This window comes from Oncorhynchus keta, chromosome 1, assembly GCF_023373465.1.
Source record: "Oncorhynchus keta strain PuntledgeMale-10-30-2019 chromosome 1, Oket_V2, whole genome shotgun sequence".
NCBI lineage: Eukaryota > Metazoa > Chordata > Actinopteri > Salmoniformes > Salmonidae > Oncorhynchus > Oncorhynchus keta.
In genome coordinates this window covers 25,004,019-25,020,152 of record NC_068421.1, presented here as the reverse complement: position 1 = coordinate 25,020,152, position 16,134 = coordinate 25,004,019, and the positions used below count along the sequence as shown (strand labels likewise).

The window sequence follows — 16,134 nt, the reverse complement described above, 5'->3', positions numbered from 1 at the left end:
GGGAGAAATCTATCACGTCTGGACAGATAGGATACAAATTACTTATTGATTTATGAAGTCTGGGAGATACCTCCCCAAAAAAAGAGGGATGGGATGAAGAAGAGAGGGATATTTAAACTTCATTTAGGCTCTGCATGTCCTCTTTGAACACATCTACCAGTCGACAGTTCTCTGTAGTTATGCAGTATCCCTGGTAAGTTACCCATTTGGGGCTGCAGTGGTTTCATCACCAGCCCACCGCTACTCCACAATTAAGGATTTAACTTAATTACCTAACTGGGTATTGGGCAGATGGACTCTGCTCATAATGATGGGTACATGATGCTTGTACGTAATAAAATTAGCATTCAGTAGTTTGTCTGCTGATGTGGTGAGATGCAGGTGTTTACTGTGCCTAAGCAGCAGGACAGATTCACTAATGATCATAACAGAATTACAGCCAGTCACCAGAGGTCTGATGATTAGTCAGCACGTCACAGCACAGCAGCTCAAGTTCAGGTCTACCTGCAGACACATGGTCTAATGGATGTGTAAGGATGGATCAGTGAGGGGAAAACATTAGTACAACATATACAGTTCCCTATTGGTGACAGAGATGAGAGACAAAGTACCAGCCATATCATTAATACACCAGTTGGGACCACTGAGTGTCTAGCTGGGCAACTGGCCTCACCTGTGTAGGGAGATCTCAGGTGAGACAGATGCCCACCCATCATGTAGCAGGAGCTGTTGCAACCCTGTGAGACTGACTGATAGACTTTCTGATTGGGTTTGTTTGTGTGTTTAATAAATCAGCCTCCATATGGGACATCAAACGTTTACTGTTGGAAACTGTAAATCTTAATATAGTCTTAAAAAAATTCTAAAAACCAAGACACTTGAAAACACATAGTATTATGTGTGTCGGAGAAACCCCTCTTGGTAAACTGGTTAACTTGGACCAATCTATTACCTCCAGAATTATCATATTCCATGTTGCAGTAATGGTGGACTGAGGTGGGATTCTCCTAATAGCCCTCTATGTGCTCATTAGTGACGATCATTCACAGTAATTGAAAAGAGACAAAGAGAGTTACGCAAGGATAGCAGAAAATGGTCTGTCGGGTATTCATCACTGTGGGGTTACAGGGAGTGCCCGCAGGCCGCACTGGGTTCTCAGCTTTACAGGGAACATAAATCTAGCCAAATTACCCCTAATGGAGCCGACTGAGGAGCACAGATCCCAGGACAGATTTGGGAGGCCCACAAGCCGGCTGGAAGATCCCTATACTCCACTGGAGGTCTTAAACAATTATAAACATCTATAATTGTCTAATGTTCTGTAGTGATTTAAGCTACCGTCTGCTAACTGGAGTGGCGATCTGATTATGTTACATATATTAGGTGTTGTAACGAAGGATCAAATTCCACAATGTATTATGTTTGTTATGAAGTGCTTAGGGAAGGAAACTGGGGCTGTTGAAACAGTTGCAGGAGGTTAATTGGATATTGAAACATAAAATGCATTTAACAACAAAGATTAGAGAAGTCAATGTCACCATCAGCAGAAAAAAACGACTTAAAAGGCCCAGTGCAGTCAAACACCTTTTATATATTGTGAACATGATGATAATGCCCTTTTTGTATAACAGCTGTTTGAAAAGGTCACCTGAAATTAGAGCCAGTTTTGGTGGGACAGAATTTTGGCCTACCTGGTGACATCACCAGCAGTAAATGTGTTAATACACCAGTAAGAAAGAGCGTTACAAACCTCTCTGCCAAAAAAACAGATCGTTTTTCATTTCCCCCTCCTCACTCAGACCACCCCAAACAGTCCTAGCAAAATTCTTGATTGAGAAATTGCTCTTTACTAAGAAGCTATTTTTGTTTCTTTTTGACCATTTTAAATTAAAACAATCACAGTGAGGTACTTAATTGTTACCCAGAAATGATTTGATATTGAGATAAAACGGCTGCATTGGACCTTTAACAAAGCAGTTTTACTCACAACTCACTTTCTTAGAAAATGGAAAGTAGAAAAGTGGAATACACTTTTATACACACAAGATGTCAACCCCATATGAAGACACCACATTCTATTAACAGAGCAAATACTGTAGAACAGACTCATTTTACATGTGGTACAAGACTTAATAAACTATAGGTAAAAACTTGATAAGAATATAGACAAAAGAACCTGACCTTATTTTTGTGCATGGTGAACAGACACCATGCTGTCCCTTCGCCTGGCTCTCATGGCCTCGCCCGCTCTGCTCTCTGTCCCACTGTGTCTCTCTGTCAGCCACAGTCTGTCACAACACTACTGGCCTGCTATGTCATCCTCCCGGCCCCCACGAGTACAATCACCACATCCCCTCTCACACAACACACCCAAGCTCTAACAAAGACAGCTTATGTCTCATGCCAGCATAAAATGTGATGTCTAACGTAGACAACAAACGTCTCAGTAGGTTGTTCTTCTGAGAAGCATTAAAACCAACATCAAGTCCAAAGAGTTAAGGTTGAGTGGCTCAAATGCTTCCATTATAACCATCAAAGTAAAAATGTAACACACAACATCCGACTCATCTTCTGCTTTAAATTCCATATGGTTAATAAAAATGTTAAGCTATTTCCTCTAAAATTCTCCAGTAAAGAGGTTGTTTCCTGCTCAGGTCAGGTGCTCTATTGGTTACATTCCTACCATACCTCTCCTCCACAGATGCTCTCTCATTCTCCCTCTCCTTTCTCTTTCGCCCGTCCTTTCTCTCTCTCTGTGCTGTAGGAGCTGCGAGACATGTGTTAGCAGCTCAAGTTGCTCTAGACTGGAGCCTAGCGGTGTCTATGTGAATAGGCATATCAGCACTTCACTCCACTGCACGGAGACAGAGAGAGACAGAGACTGAGAGAGAGAGGGGGGCAGCTGTGTCATGACCTCACAGCATCTCCTACAGTCATAGCTGCCCTGACCCAGAATTATCAGTCATCCATTATCACGTCATCATTTAAAATCCCAAACCATCATCATTACCGTGTCATTGCCATCATCATGATCATAATCATCTTCATCATTATCATTATATAGCTCAGTGACAAACATTAGTGAATGTCACCTCATAAAATCAAAGATGGAGTACTGCAGCTACTGTATAAACAGACTTAACAAGGTGCAGTTTTATTTGAAAAAAGATTCACTTAACTCCACTCTGCAACAATTTGTCAATTTTCTGCAAATGATTTATTTGTTTTGTTTCCTCCAGTGCTCCCTAACGAGGAGGACCAGGTTTCACAAACTGAACGGGGAATAGGTAATGTCTCACCCCACGGACGGAGGGATGGATCAACGATCTACCGATTTAAAAGGCGGAAGAAAAACGATGTGAGAAATCGATTCCATTGAGGAATAAATGGATAACGCCTCACAAGCACTGAATGAATAACTTTACAGTCCATTTAGCTGAACCTGTGTGGAGCTAATACATACGGCATTCACAAGCTGTGTAACAGGAGGCGATTGACCAATAACATCACATTGGCTACCTCTGGTATATAAACAGAATGTATTTTATTTAAGAGAATGTGCCAACAGTTTTACTGTCGTTACCATTGGTAACACCCTTGTATTTGTATGTTTTCCTTCCAATTACCCCAATTACCACATCGGCTTGGTGTATTCAACCAAAAGATCAACAGCGTACAAACGTTGTTGTTACTACGCAGCGAAACCTATATCACGACTCAAGTCAACATCTTTTTATTTTAGTCCTGAAAAGTGCAGGTTTAAACCGTTTTTAGACAACACATCCACACTTTAGCCAACTGAATGGATTTCTGCATGTATTACTTACAGTGTTCAATACAACCAACAACATACTGATCGCAAGTCAACATTGTGTGAATCATGACCACCAAGGCACTAGCACTCCAGTCTTCTGGTCTCAGTACAGGGTAAATACCCTGTTGACCACAGAACCGAGAGTTATATTGCACAGCCTAGAAAGATAAAAGGCACTTCCTGTGCCCTGAAATTACACTTCTCAATAATGCATGAAGATGCTCTCAGTGATCTGCCTTAACCATGACTATCTAGCATTATAGCTGGATGTTTGAGCTTGGTAAGCTTCTGAAGACCGAGGCTTCCATCCTGTGTTGTCTTAAAGAATGAGATACATTTCTAAACAAAGTTATAATATTTTGCTGAGTTGCATAGTTGACATGAAGGTACACTTGGCTATAGAAAAGCAACAAACCTGGCTTCATCCACACTCCCACAATACACTTATTATGGCTTACTGTATTGGCTATTTTGAAAGGCAGGGACTTAATGGCTGGACACAAAAGAAAGAGTATTAGATGGAGTTTAGTCGACCATCTGTAGCTCCCGTGATGTGGTGGTGGTCAGGGGCTATAGTGGTCCAAACCTGGCTCTGTCTGTTCATCACACAACCCGCATGACTGGCTATTCAACCCAGGCCAGACACATACCACCACTCCACCAGTGTGCCTGATCATATCCTGTCCGCCACAATCTGAACAGATAAGGTCATAGATATTAACGACCAATAGGAATGCATTTTGAAAATTTTACAAGATAGTTATGAAAGAGGATATATCTGTGTAAACACATTAATTGTAAGTAACCATGGTAACCCAAGACAAATTACTTCAAACTTGCCTAACAATGACGAGGGACAACGGAGGATCAGCTCACTGTGTTTTCAGCAGCTTCACCTGCAAACACATCAACATTGTCCTTAGACCCCTCTCCCTACCTATAAAATCACTTCAAATCAGCAATCCCAACCTTAACACAACAACAACCAGTCATCCCATATACACACACATCCACACTAAAATCACACACTGCTGACAGACCTACTGAACTGTGAATTGTGTGTTGATAGTAGTTTCCCCTCCTACAAACATGCACAAGGAGTAATGACAGGGGAACAAAGACAACTACCATACTGCACATCCAAATCAAAACCTTCCCCATTGCAATACTATCACTCACCTTTAAGGCTTGTGTCATATAAACAGTGTTACTCAGACCTGGCAATGGTCTCCACAGGTGTAAGAGTCTAAAGAGACCCTTCAGAATGAAGTGACTGCACACAGATCTTCAAACCTGACCAAACAGAGTAGCTAACAGACGAATCGCAGCAGGCTGCTGTCCACTAACAAAGCCCTGTTTGTTTCCCTTATTGTGACTGATGTTGTTTCTCCAGTAAAAAAACAAACAATGACATTCCATGGCTTGCAACTGTATTCCCGACTCGCCTTTCCAAATGAAAAGCGTATTCAGACACCTCAGTCAGCAGGGACAAAGCCACAGATCTAGCACATGCAGGGTAGGTGGGCTGGGGGCCATAGGGTGACAGGACAGCAGCCATACACCACGCATCTAACCCCACAACCTATACACCACGCATCTAACCCCACCCCATCTAACCCCACAACCTATACACCACCCCATCTAACCCCACAACCTATACACCACCCCATCTAACCCCACAACCTATACACCACCCCATCTAACCCCACAACCTATACACCACCCCATCTAACCCCACAACCTATACACCACCCCATCTAACCCCACAACCTATACACCACCCCATCTAACCCCACAACCTATACACCACCCCATCTAACCCCACAACCTATACACCACCCCATCTAACCCCACAACCTATACACCACCCCATCTAACCCCACAACCTATACACCACCCCATCTAACCCCACAACCTATACACCACTCCATAACCCCACAGCACAGGTTCCACCACCCCAGCAGAGAAAAGGAAGCTTGGGAAGAGTATAGACTTACCTGATCTTGTCCGCTGGACTGTCAGACCTGGAAGGCAGAGAGATGAGAAAGGATATGTCATTCACAGGGACATCCTCGTACATTTCACTCATACAGGTGAATACCTTAACAAACCATGGCATAATCAACAGTTATTTTCCAATCGCAGAATTCTGCAAATGGCACCTAAAACAATGAGAGAAGAGGCAGTCATCCTGGATAATCCTGTAAGCCAGTTAGCAAACACAACAAACCACAGAATGCATTTGTCAGAGCAAAACCTCTTCAGCTGGTGCAATAAATGCTAACGCTAATAACCTAGCCTGCTCCTATTACACAGGAACATCTACACACTGCCACCGGCATCCCAGCTAGCCTACCGGTAAGCCAGCTAGCCTGTGCCGTGCTGTAGCTGCACTGTGAGCAAACAAACCGCTGCAGACAGCCACAGATCAGACAGAACATCCAGAGCAGTCATTAAATGTAGCTGTTACCTGCAGAGGAGACATGACATTCCGTACCCTCTAAAGCTGGGTACAGACCGTTCAACCCCCAGCAGCAGCAGCCAGGTATTGCAAGCAGAGAGAAAAGAGTAGCATTCAGGAGAAATCCCATAAGGTCAAACGTAAGGTTCCTATTCGGAGCAGTACACAGAGAAATAGCGGGGGAGGAACTGTAGAGAAAAAGAGCGGGACGGAGAGGAGAGCAGGAGAGAGAGGAAAGGGAGAGTAGAATGTTGTAGCCTACCGTAGATACTATAGAAGAGTGAGAGAGAAATAAAGAGAGATAAAAAGGGGGGATTTCAACAGCACCAGCTCAGCTGATTCTTCAATAATGGTTAATACTCTGTATTAATGGTTAATACTCTCTTGAATCCTTAAATTTATCATATTACTTCTTGTTATTGTTGCTAAATTACAATGATTAAAAACAGCTAAATTGAAGACTGACATGTCCCATAGAAGAACATGTTCATTGCAATCATTACCAACACCATAGAAAGTGTCTCTAAATTATCAATAATGAGCGTTACAGTCCAGATGCCAAGCACGGCTGAGGACCAACTGCCATCTAGTGGTGAAACAGAGTAGGGCTGAGGACCAACTGCCATCTAGTGGTGAAACAGAGTAGGGCTGAGGACCAACTGCCATCTAGTGGTGAAAAAGCAGCAGTATAATAAGTAGACAGAATAGAGTCAATTCCTGAGCATCCTGATTCATACAGTCAGCGCTCTCCCCTTGCTTTCATCAAACCAGACAAACAATTAAACCCTTTTGCATAAATACAAAACGTAGAATACAAACAGAATACACATACAAGTAAATTCAGAATCTTCTTGTATTTACCTCTCCTCTCGGATGAAGGGAGTCAGGAAGCGAGAGGAGTCATCTTCATGGCTGCTCTGCTGGCTGCTCTGCTGGCTGCTGTGTGACAGAACACAACAGAGAGGAACAGATGTCAGTCATACACCAATACACAATCACACAGAATAAAGCTTATGAAAGCATACCATGTGCCCCTACTTACTCCAGGTGTATTCATACAACATTTTCACTGCTACAGTGATTCTGTGTCCTGAGAATATGTACATCGGTTCACCACAATAGATGCACTTCTTAGTTATATCCACTAGATGGCACTACAAGACACACAAACACTGATCATGAGTCATACAGAGATACAGAGGTAAAGGTATTTTTATTTATTTTTTATTTATTTCACCTTTATTTAAGGTTCCTATTTAAGGTTTTGCAATGGAAGAATGTGCAAAGTAGAAATAAAAATAATGGGGTGCAAAGGAGCAAAATAAATGAATAAATTAAATACAGTTGGGAAAGAGGTAGATGTTTGGGCTAAATTATAGGTGGGCTATGTACAGGTGCAGTCACCTGTAAGATGCTCTGACAGTTGGTGCTTAAAGCTAGTGAGGGAGATAAGTGTTTCCAGTTTCAGAGATTTTTGTAGTTCGTTCCAGTCATTGGCAGCAGAGAACTGGAAGGAGAGGCGGCCAAAGCAAGAATTGGTTTTGGGGGTGACTAGAGAGATATACCTGCTGGAGCATGTGCTACAGGTGGGAGATGCTATGGTGACCAGCGAGCTGAGATAAGGGGGGACTTTACCTAGCAGGGTCTTGTAGATGACATGGAGCCAGTGGGTTTGGCGATGAGTATGAAGCGAGGGCCAGCCAACAAGAGGAAGCCAATTCTAGATTTAACTTTGGATTGGAGATGTTTGATATGGGTCTGGAAGGAGAGTTTACAGTCTAACCAGACACCTAAGTATTTGTAGTTGTCCACGTATTCTAAGTCAGAGCCGTCCAGAGTAGTGATGTTGGACAGGCGGGTAGGTGCAGGTAGCGATCGGTTGAAGAGCATGCATTTAGTTTTACTTGTATTTAAGAGCAATTGGAGGCCACGGAAGGAGAGTTGTATGGCATTGAAGCTTGCCTGGAGGGTTAACACAGTGTCCAAAGAAGGGCCGGAAGTATACAGAATGGTGTCGTCTGCGTAGAGGTGGATCAGGGACTCACCAGCAGCAAGAGCGACCTCATTGATGTATACAGAGAAGAGAGTCGGTCCAAGAATTGAACCCTGTGGCACCCCCATAGAGACTGCCAGAGGTCCGGACAGCAGACCCTCCAATTTGACACACTGAACTCTATCAGAGAAGTAGTTGGTGAACCAGGCGAGGCAATGGTTGGTGATGTTCACCAACCATATACTGTGGCATTTAAGAGAATCCCACCCGTCCTGTTGTGCTGCTTGGATACCCATTAAACCCATTCTATCTCTGTATACTGATTTGATTCCCAGTTAGAGGCATTTTAAGTCCTTCCAGAAATGTTGAAGACATACAGGTAACTGCCAAAATAAAGGAAGTACCAAGATAGTGTCTTAATAGTGTGTTGGGCCACCATGAGCTGCCAGAACATCTTCAATGCACCTTGTCTGGAACTCTACTGGAAGCATGCAACACCATTCTTCCACAATAAATTCTATAATTGGTGTTTTGTTGATGGTGGAAAATGCTGTTTCAGGCAGCGCTCCAGAATCTACCATAAGTGGTTTATTGGGTTGAGATCTGGTGACTGAGATGCGCACACACACACACACACACACACACACACACACACACACACACACACACACACACACACAATGCTCCTTTGAGACGTCACTTTTAAAGTCACTGAGATCTCTTCTTCTAGCCATGGTAGCTAAAAATAACAGGAAAGTGGGCATTTTTATACATGACCCTAAGCATGATGGGATGTTTACTGATGAATTAACTCAGGAACCACACCTGTGTGGAAGCACCTATTTTCAATATACTTTGTATCCCTAATTTACTCAAGTGTATCCTTTATTTGGGCATTAGTTGTAGGTAGCCGACATTGAGAAATGGTCCGATGTCTAAGGATGAGCACATTTCAAAGAAGAACTTTGACATCGTCTGTAACATGATCATACAGTCATAGGGGCAGCTTTTAACATAATACATTTGCATAAGACAGATGTTCAGAATTATCCAAAGAGAAACTGAGAGCTATGTTTCCTCCAGTCTTCAAAAGTAAAACAGAACCTATGAAATCTTTTTTGCTCACTACGTTGCCTCTGAGGAGCCAGTTTAAAACTGCAGACTAGGCTAAATAATGCTTCAGTAAAATACTGTCAATCATTACGTGTTTTGAGACCTTGTAAAATGGTGGTTGTGTCCATGGCTCCATTGGTTTTTTAGAGAGGGCCTTTTTGTTGTTGTTGCTTTGGTCATATTCCCCACTGTCAAGTTAGAGTCTGTGGTTTCTCAACTGGCATGCCAGACAGTGAAGTTCTGCCTAAGTTTTCCAGGTAGTTATTGATGTTGTTTTAAGGGTTGGAGGGTATGTATACTCTTGTGAAACATTCAGCAATGCCTGGATTGTACATGCTCTACAATAAATCAGGTGTAGGTTATTAGTAAACTCACTGCTCTTGAGTTTGGTTGCATGTGTGTGATGGTCAGACTAGTGTATGGAGTGTACACCATTGTGCATGCCTTTTTCAAAACACAAGCAATGAAATTTGAAGTGGCATAAAGCCTCACTAAATCATTCATAACTCATACACAATTGGTTCAATATGTGCTTTGAACATGATAGCTACTGTAGGAGATGTAACAAAACACTGTAGGTTTAAAGAGCACTGGCATTGCATCAGACTTAGAGGCATACAGAGTAGTGGTCATGGTGTTTTCTTCGGGCTTTGAATTAATTCCAAAGCAATGGCTTTTCAGGATGAGTTTCTGAGAGGCAATCCAAACAAAATGGAGGACTTTAATAGAATATGAGACAACCATCCCCCCGGCAACCATATCTCCTATTATGTTATCTGTATAAGTATCAACAGTGGTTGATTCGCAAGAAATAGCCTCTTACAAAAAAAACGTGAGCAGGGTTAACATTTCTCCTTCACCACATTCCTTAGTTGAAAGCTGAGGAAAACCTGTACACTAAAGAAAAATAATCATCTGCTCCTGGAAATCTCTTCAACAAACCATATCAGAAATACCCATTCTAAAATGTCAACTGGGAGGCATTTCTAATCTCTTCTATTGCATTAGCAACACTTTCCAAGTCTTGTTAACTGTTATCTTTAATCTCCAGTATCTTGCCGAAAGTTTTTGTCTCTGAAATACTTAAATCCACAGTCCAGACAGAGACACTAATGCCTGGTGAAAGATACTGTCCTGTTTCCCTAAATAATTCCAGGTCTTATCTGCTCCGAGACTCCACAGGGGCTAAAGCAACTACCACTGCCAGACCTCCCACACACACACTATACTCACACACTGCCAGACCCCCCCCACACACACACAATGCCCCCCCAGTTTATAATAGCAATAAGGCACCTCGGGGGTTTGTGTTATATGGCCAATATACCACGGCTAAAGGCAGTATCCAGGCACACCACTTTGCGTTGTGCCAAAGAACTTTGCGTCAAGCCTTTAGCTGTGGTATATTGACATACAGTGTGCATAGCTGTATTGCATAGCTGTAGCTGTAGCTGTACATAGCTGTATTGCAGTATGGAGATTAAACACAAACCTTTACATCTTAAACTGAAACAATAAGTTACATTGTAACTACAGTAAGTTACTTGCACTTACCAATGAGTACGTTTGATGTACAGTACCAGTCAAAAGTTTGGATACAGCTACTCATTCAAGGGTTTATCTTTATTTTTACTATTTTCTACATTGTAGAATAATAGTTTAGACATCAAAACTATGAAATAACACATATGGAATCATGTAGTAACCAAAAAAAGTGTTATATATTGTATATTCTTGAAAGTAGCCACCCTTTGCCGTGAAGACAGCTTTGCAAACTCTTGCAATTCTCAACCAGCTTCATGAGGTAGTCACCTGGAATGCATTTCAGTAAAAGGGTGTGCCTCGTTAAAAGTTAATGTGTGGAATTTCTTTCCTTAATGCCTTAGAGTTATCTTCTGTACGCCACCCCTACTTTGTCACAACACAACTTATTGGCTCAATTTGGTAAAAGACCAAGTCCATATTATGGCAAGAACAGCTCAACCATCAAGCACAGGAAAGGATACCCAGAGGATAAGTTCAGTAGAGTTACCAGCCTCAGAAATTGCAGCCCAAATAAATGCTTCAAGTAACATACACATTCCAACATCAACTGTTCAGAGGAGACTGCGTGAATCAGGTGAATTCATGGTCAAATTGCTGCAAAGAAACCACTACTAAAGGACACCAATAAGAAGAGACTTGCTTGGGCCAAAAAAACACGAGAAATGAACATTAGACAGGTGGAAATCTGTCCTTTGGTCTGATGAGTCCAAATTTGAGATCTTGGGCTCCAACCGCCGTATCTTTCTGAGTTGCAGAGTAGGTGAACATATGATCTCCGCATGTGTATTTTCCACCGTGAAGCATGGAGGAGGTGTGATGGTGCTTTACTGGTGACACGGTCTGTGATTTACTTAGAATTCAAGGCACACTTAACCAGCATGTCTACCACCACAATCTGCGGCCATACGCCATCCTCTCATTTGTGCTTCGTGGGACTATCATTTGTTTTCAACAGGACAATGACCCCAAGCAGACCTCCAGGCTGTGTAAGGGCTATTTGATCAAGAAGGAGAGTGATGGAGTGCTGCATCAGATGACCTGGCCTCCACAATTACCCGACCTCAACCCAAATGAGATGTTTGGGATGAGCGAAGAGTGAAGGAAAAGCAGCCAACAAGTGTTCAGCATATGTGGGAACTCCTTCTAGAGTGTTGGAAAAGCATTCCAGGTTAAACTGGTTGAAAGAATGCCAAGAGTGTGCAAAGCTGTCATCAAGGCAAAAGGTGGCTACTTTGAAGAATCTAAAATATGTAGATTTTTTAAAACACTTGTTTGGTTACTACATGATTCCATGTGTGCTATTTCATAGTTGATGTTTTTCACTATTATTCTACAATGTTGAAAATAGTAAATATAAAGAAAAACCCTTGAATGAGTCGGTGTGTCCAAACTTTTGACTGGTACTGTATATCAAGAGGACTTGATATACAGTACCATCTAAAACTGTAACAAATACTTTATTGATATCATACAGTAGACATGGATCAGTTTTGATATGGATCAGATTTGATATCTGGTAAGACACAAATGAAGACCCTACTCCAATATATTCTCCGAACAGAGTTGTCCCTTGTGTCAGAGACTGGAAAGATCTGACCTCTGACTGAAAACAAAGTGTGTCATGCCATGTCCGACTGTCTCACTTTCAATCTTACTGCTGTATGAGAGAATAATAGACAATCCACACAGTGGGATTTGTATACAAACTGGAATACATTTGCCATTGAAACAATTCAAATTCTAGACAGATAATAGTACATCGAAGACAACTTCAGACGCTATCAAACACGTCTTTGGCAATGATTAGGCCTAGACGCTAGTTTGAAACACTGTTCCGAGTCAGACAAAGCACACATAGTTGTGCACTGTCTTGGATTGTCGAACAGGAATTCAGCTAACTGCTAAGGAATAGTGCCCAAACCATGGTCCAGTATTCTCCCATGGTACAACTTATAGCATTATCAGTAGTTAGTGTACTGTACTCACAGCATGTTTGACGGGTGTTCTCTGTGAAGTCCTGCTAAAATGTGCTAAGAACGTCCGGAGGGGGTACATAAGTCACACAAGCCAGTTTAACTATTAATGTCATCGTACCATGTTTATACATTAACTGATCAAATACACAGCTAGGTCATACTTGAGCTTGGACTGAACCTGTAGCCGTAGAAACTAGTCATCTATTCCTTCAGGTTACAAGATTTACCTTGTGAAACAGATACCTCATAGCCACATTTGTATATACACTATCACCCTTGAGTAAGAATGTAACAATAAAACAATACTTCCTCTGTAACTGATTTACTTTTCGCATTGTTGAAATGACTGAGTTCAGGGCCTTCAATACAATTACAACACAATGAATGGTTATTGCATTGCTTTCAAGTACACTGACAATGGCCTTGAACCAGATGTGACTACAATGGCTTCACCTGAGGCTTGCTACAGACAGAATCTCAATGCAAAATAGGAAACCTGGAAACCATACTTTGTTGGTGTGCAAAGGCTAGTATGACAGGCCATCCATTTCCAGAACCATGCTGTGGGAGTGAATAATGTATGAAGTACATTTATTGTGGTGTTACAGTTGGGAGGGGCTGCACAAAGCATCTCTGATATGGCCATGGTATTGGAACTGAGAGCCAGCCAGGGGACATATACAGTAGCTTCCACCAGACCATCCCCCAATTTCCTCACTACATCACCTGAGCAAGAAGCAGTTCCTTGTTCCCACCAAGGCTGCTCTGACCATGCACTTACACGCCATGCAGGCACTGACAGCCCCCATTGCACTACATTATAACTCATAGCAATATAAAGATTGGGAGGAGAACGCTGGAGCCAGAGCAGCATATAACAAACAGACATCCACTGTGGGTTAATTCTGGACCAACGGCACAGCCCGGAAAATAGTGTGCCGTCATTGGTCACAGCTTCCTTTGTGAATGCTTAATTCATGGCTGTGTGCTGCAGAGGCAGTCAGAGGCAGTGGTTCCCTTAGGGCTACAAGAGTTGAGATGGAGAAAAATATGTAAATATCTCGTTATATTCGCTATCTGTGTCGCCTCTACCCAACATGATGGAAATATCTTGGGTCTGCAATACTGCCAAATAAATAATTGATGATGGGATCATTAATATTGAGTTGTGGTGGTTTTTGTAACATAAGCCCACTGTTGGTCTTTTCAGTCTTCATATATCACTTATTTCACAGCAAAACAGACCAAGACAGGACTATTCAACAGCAGAAAGGAATACTGTTTGTGTATGTGAACCAGATAATACGGTGTGAACAAACTGGTTTTGCATGCCTAGAGGGGGATATATAGTGGGGAGAACAAGTATTTGATACATTGCCGATTTTGCAGGTTTTCCTACTTACAAAGCATGTAGAGGTCTGTACTTTGTATCATAGGTACACTTCAACTGTGAGAGACGAAATCTAAAACACAAATCCATAAAATCACATTGTATGATTTTTAAGTAATTAATTTGCATTTTATTGCATGACATACGTATTTGATCACCTACCAACCAGTAAGAATTCCGGCTCTCACAGACCTGTTAGTTTTCCTGTTCTCCACTCATTACCTGTATTAACTGCACCTGTTTGAACTCGTTACCTGTATAAAAGATACCTGTCCACACACTCAAACAGACTCCAACCTCTCCACAATGGCCAAGACCAGAGAGCTGTGCAAGGACATCAGGGATAAAATGGTAGACCTGCACAAGGCTGGGATGGGCTACAGGACAATAGGCAAGCAGCTTGGTGAGAAGGCAACAACTGTTGGCGCAATTATTAGAAAATGGAAGAAGTTCAAGATGACGGTCAATCACCCTCAGTCTGGGACTCCATGCAAGATCTCACCTCGTGGGGCATCAATGATCATGAGGAAGGTGAGGGATCAGCCCAGAACAACACTGCAGCACCTGGTCAATGACCTGAAGAGATCTGGGACCACAGTCTCAAAGAAAACCATTAGTAACACACTACGCCGTCAATAGATTAAAATTCTGCAGCGCACGCAAGGTCCCCCTGCTCAAGCCAGCCCATGTCCAGTCCCGTCTGAAGTTTGCCAATGACCATCTGAATGATCCAGAGGAGGAATGGGAGAAGATCATGTGGTCTGATGAGACAAAAATAGAGCATTTTGGTCTAAACTCCACTCGCCGTGTTTGGAGGAAGAAGAAGGATGAGTACAACCCCAAGAACACCATCCCAACCGTGAAGCATGGAGGTGGAAACATCATTCTTTGGGGATGCTTTTCTGCAAAGGGGACAGGACGACTGCACCGTATTGAGGGGAGGATGGATGGGGCCATGTATCGCGAGATCTTGGCCAACAACCTCCTTCCCTCAGTCATAGCATTGAAGATGGCTGGGTCTTCCAGCATGACAATGACTCGAAACACACAGCCAGGGCAACTAAGGAGTGGCTCCGTAAGAAGCATCTCAAGGTCCTGGAGTGGCCTAGCCAGTATCCAGACATGAACCCAATAGAGAATTTGGGTGAAAGTCCGTATTGCCCAGCGACAGCCCCGAAACCTGAAGGATCTGGAGAAGGTCTGTATGGAGGAGTGGGCCAAAATCCCTGCTGCAGTGTTTGCCAACCTGGTCAAGAACTACAGGAAACATATGATCTCTGTAATTGCAAACAAAGGTTTCTCTACCAAATATTAAGTATCAAATACTTATGTCATGCAATAAACTGCTAATTAATTACTTCAAAATCATACAGTGTGATATTCTGGATTTTTGTTTTAGATTCTGTCTCTCACAGTTGAAGTGTACCTATGATAAAAATGACATACCTCTACATGCCTTGTAAGTAGGAAAACCTGCAAAATCGTCAGTGTATCAAATACTTGTTCTCCCCACTGTAGATGTGATTAGTCTGAAATGGTAATGGTCCAGTTTATCTAACTTAGGGAGCTGATATGGTTATGCACACATGCCTCTAGGTAAAATAGGATGTTTTCAGTCAAATGGCATGGACATGACATAATAACCCTCTGTATGTCTACCATCTGCTACTACCATCTCCGCTCCCTGCTAGGGGAGAAGAATCTTCTCCATTCCCCTTAACATAACAAGAATAGTCTGCACTGCAGGTTCTCATCTTATTGTGTAATTTGCTGACAAATCAAATGTTATTTGTCACATGCTTCATAAACAACAGATAAAGGTGAACAGTGAAACACATGCTT

The 16,134-nt window shown here is 42.3% G+C and overlaps 1 protein-coding gene across 7 annotated transcripts in view; it reads right to left on the bottom strand.

Annotated features, from left to right (window-relative positions):
* The window catches only part of LOC118397250 (protein Aster-B-like), a 104,016-nt gene that overhangs the window by 65,694 nt on the left and 22,188 nt on the right, over positions 1-16,134 (bottom strand). For 6 of the 7 annotated variants that reach the window (XM_035791955.2, XM_052518873.1, XM_052518885.1 and 3 more), the window contains exons 3-4: positions 7,137-7,214; positions 5,812-5,838 (exon numbers count right to left, since the gene is read on the bottom strand). In XM_035791955.2, the coding sequence (XP_035647848.1) occupies positions 5,812-5,838; positions 7,137-7,214 (105 nt within the window). Of the gene's footprint in view, positions 1-5,811; positions 5,839-6,284; positions 6,407-7,136; positions 7,215-16,134 lie in introns of those variants that run through there. The other variant, XM_052518895.1, reaches the window with a different exon arrangement.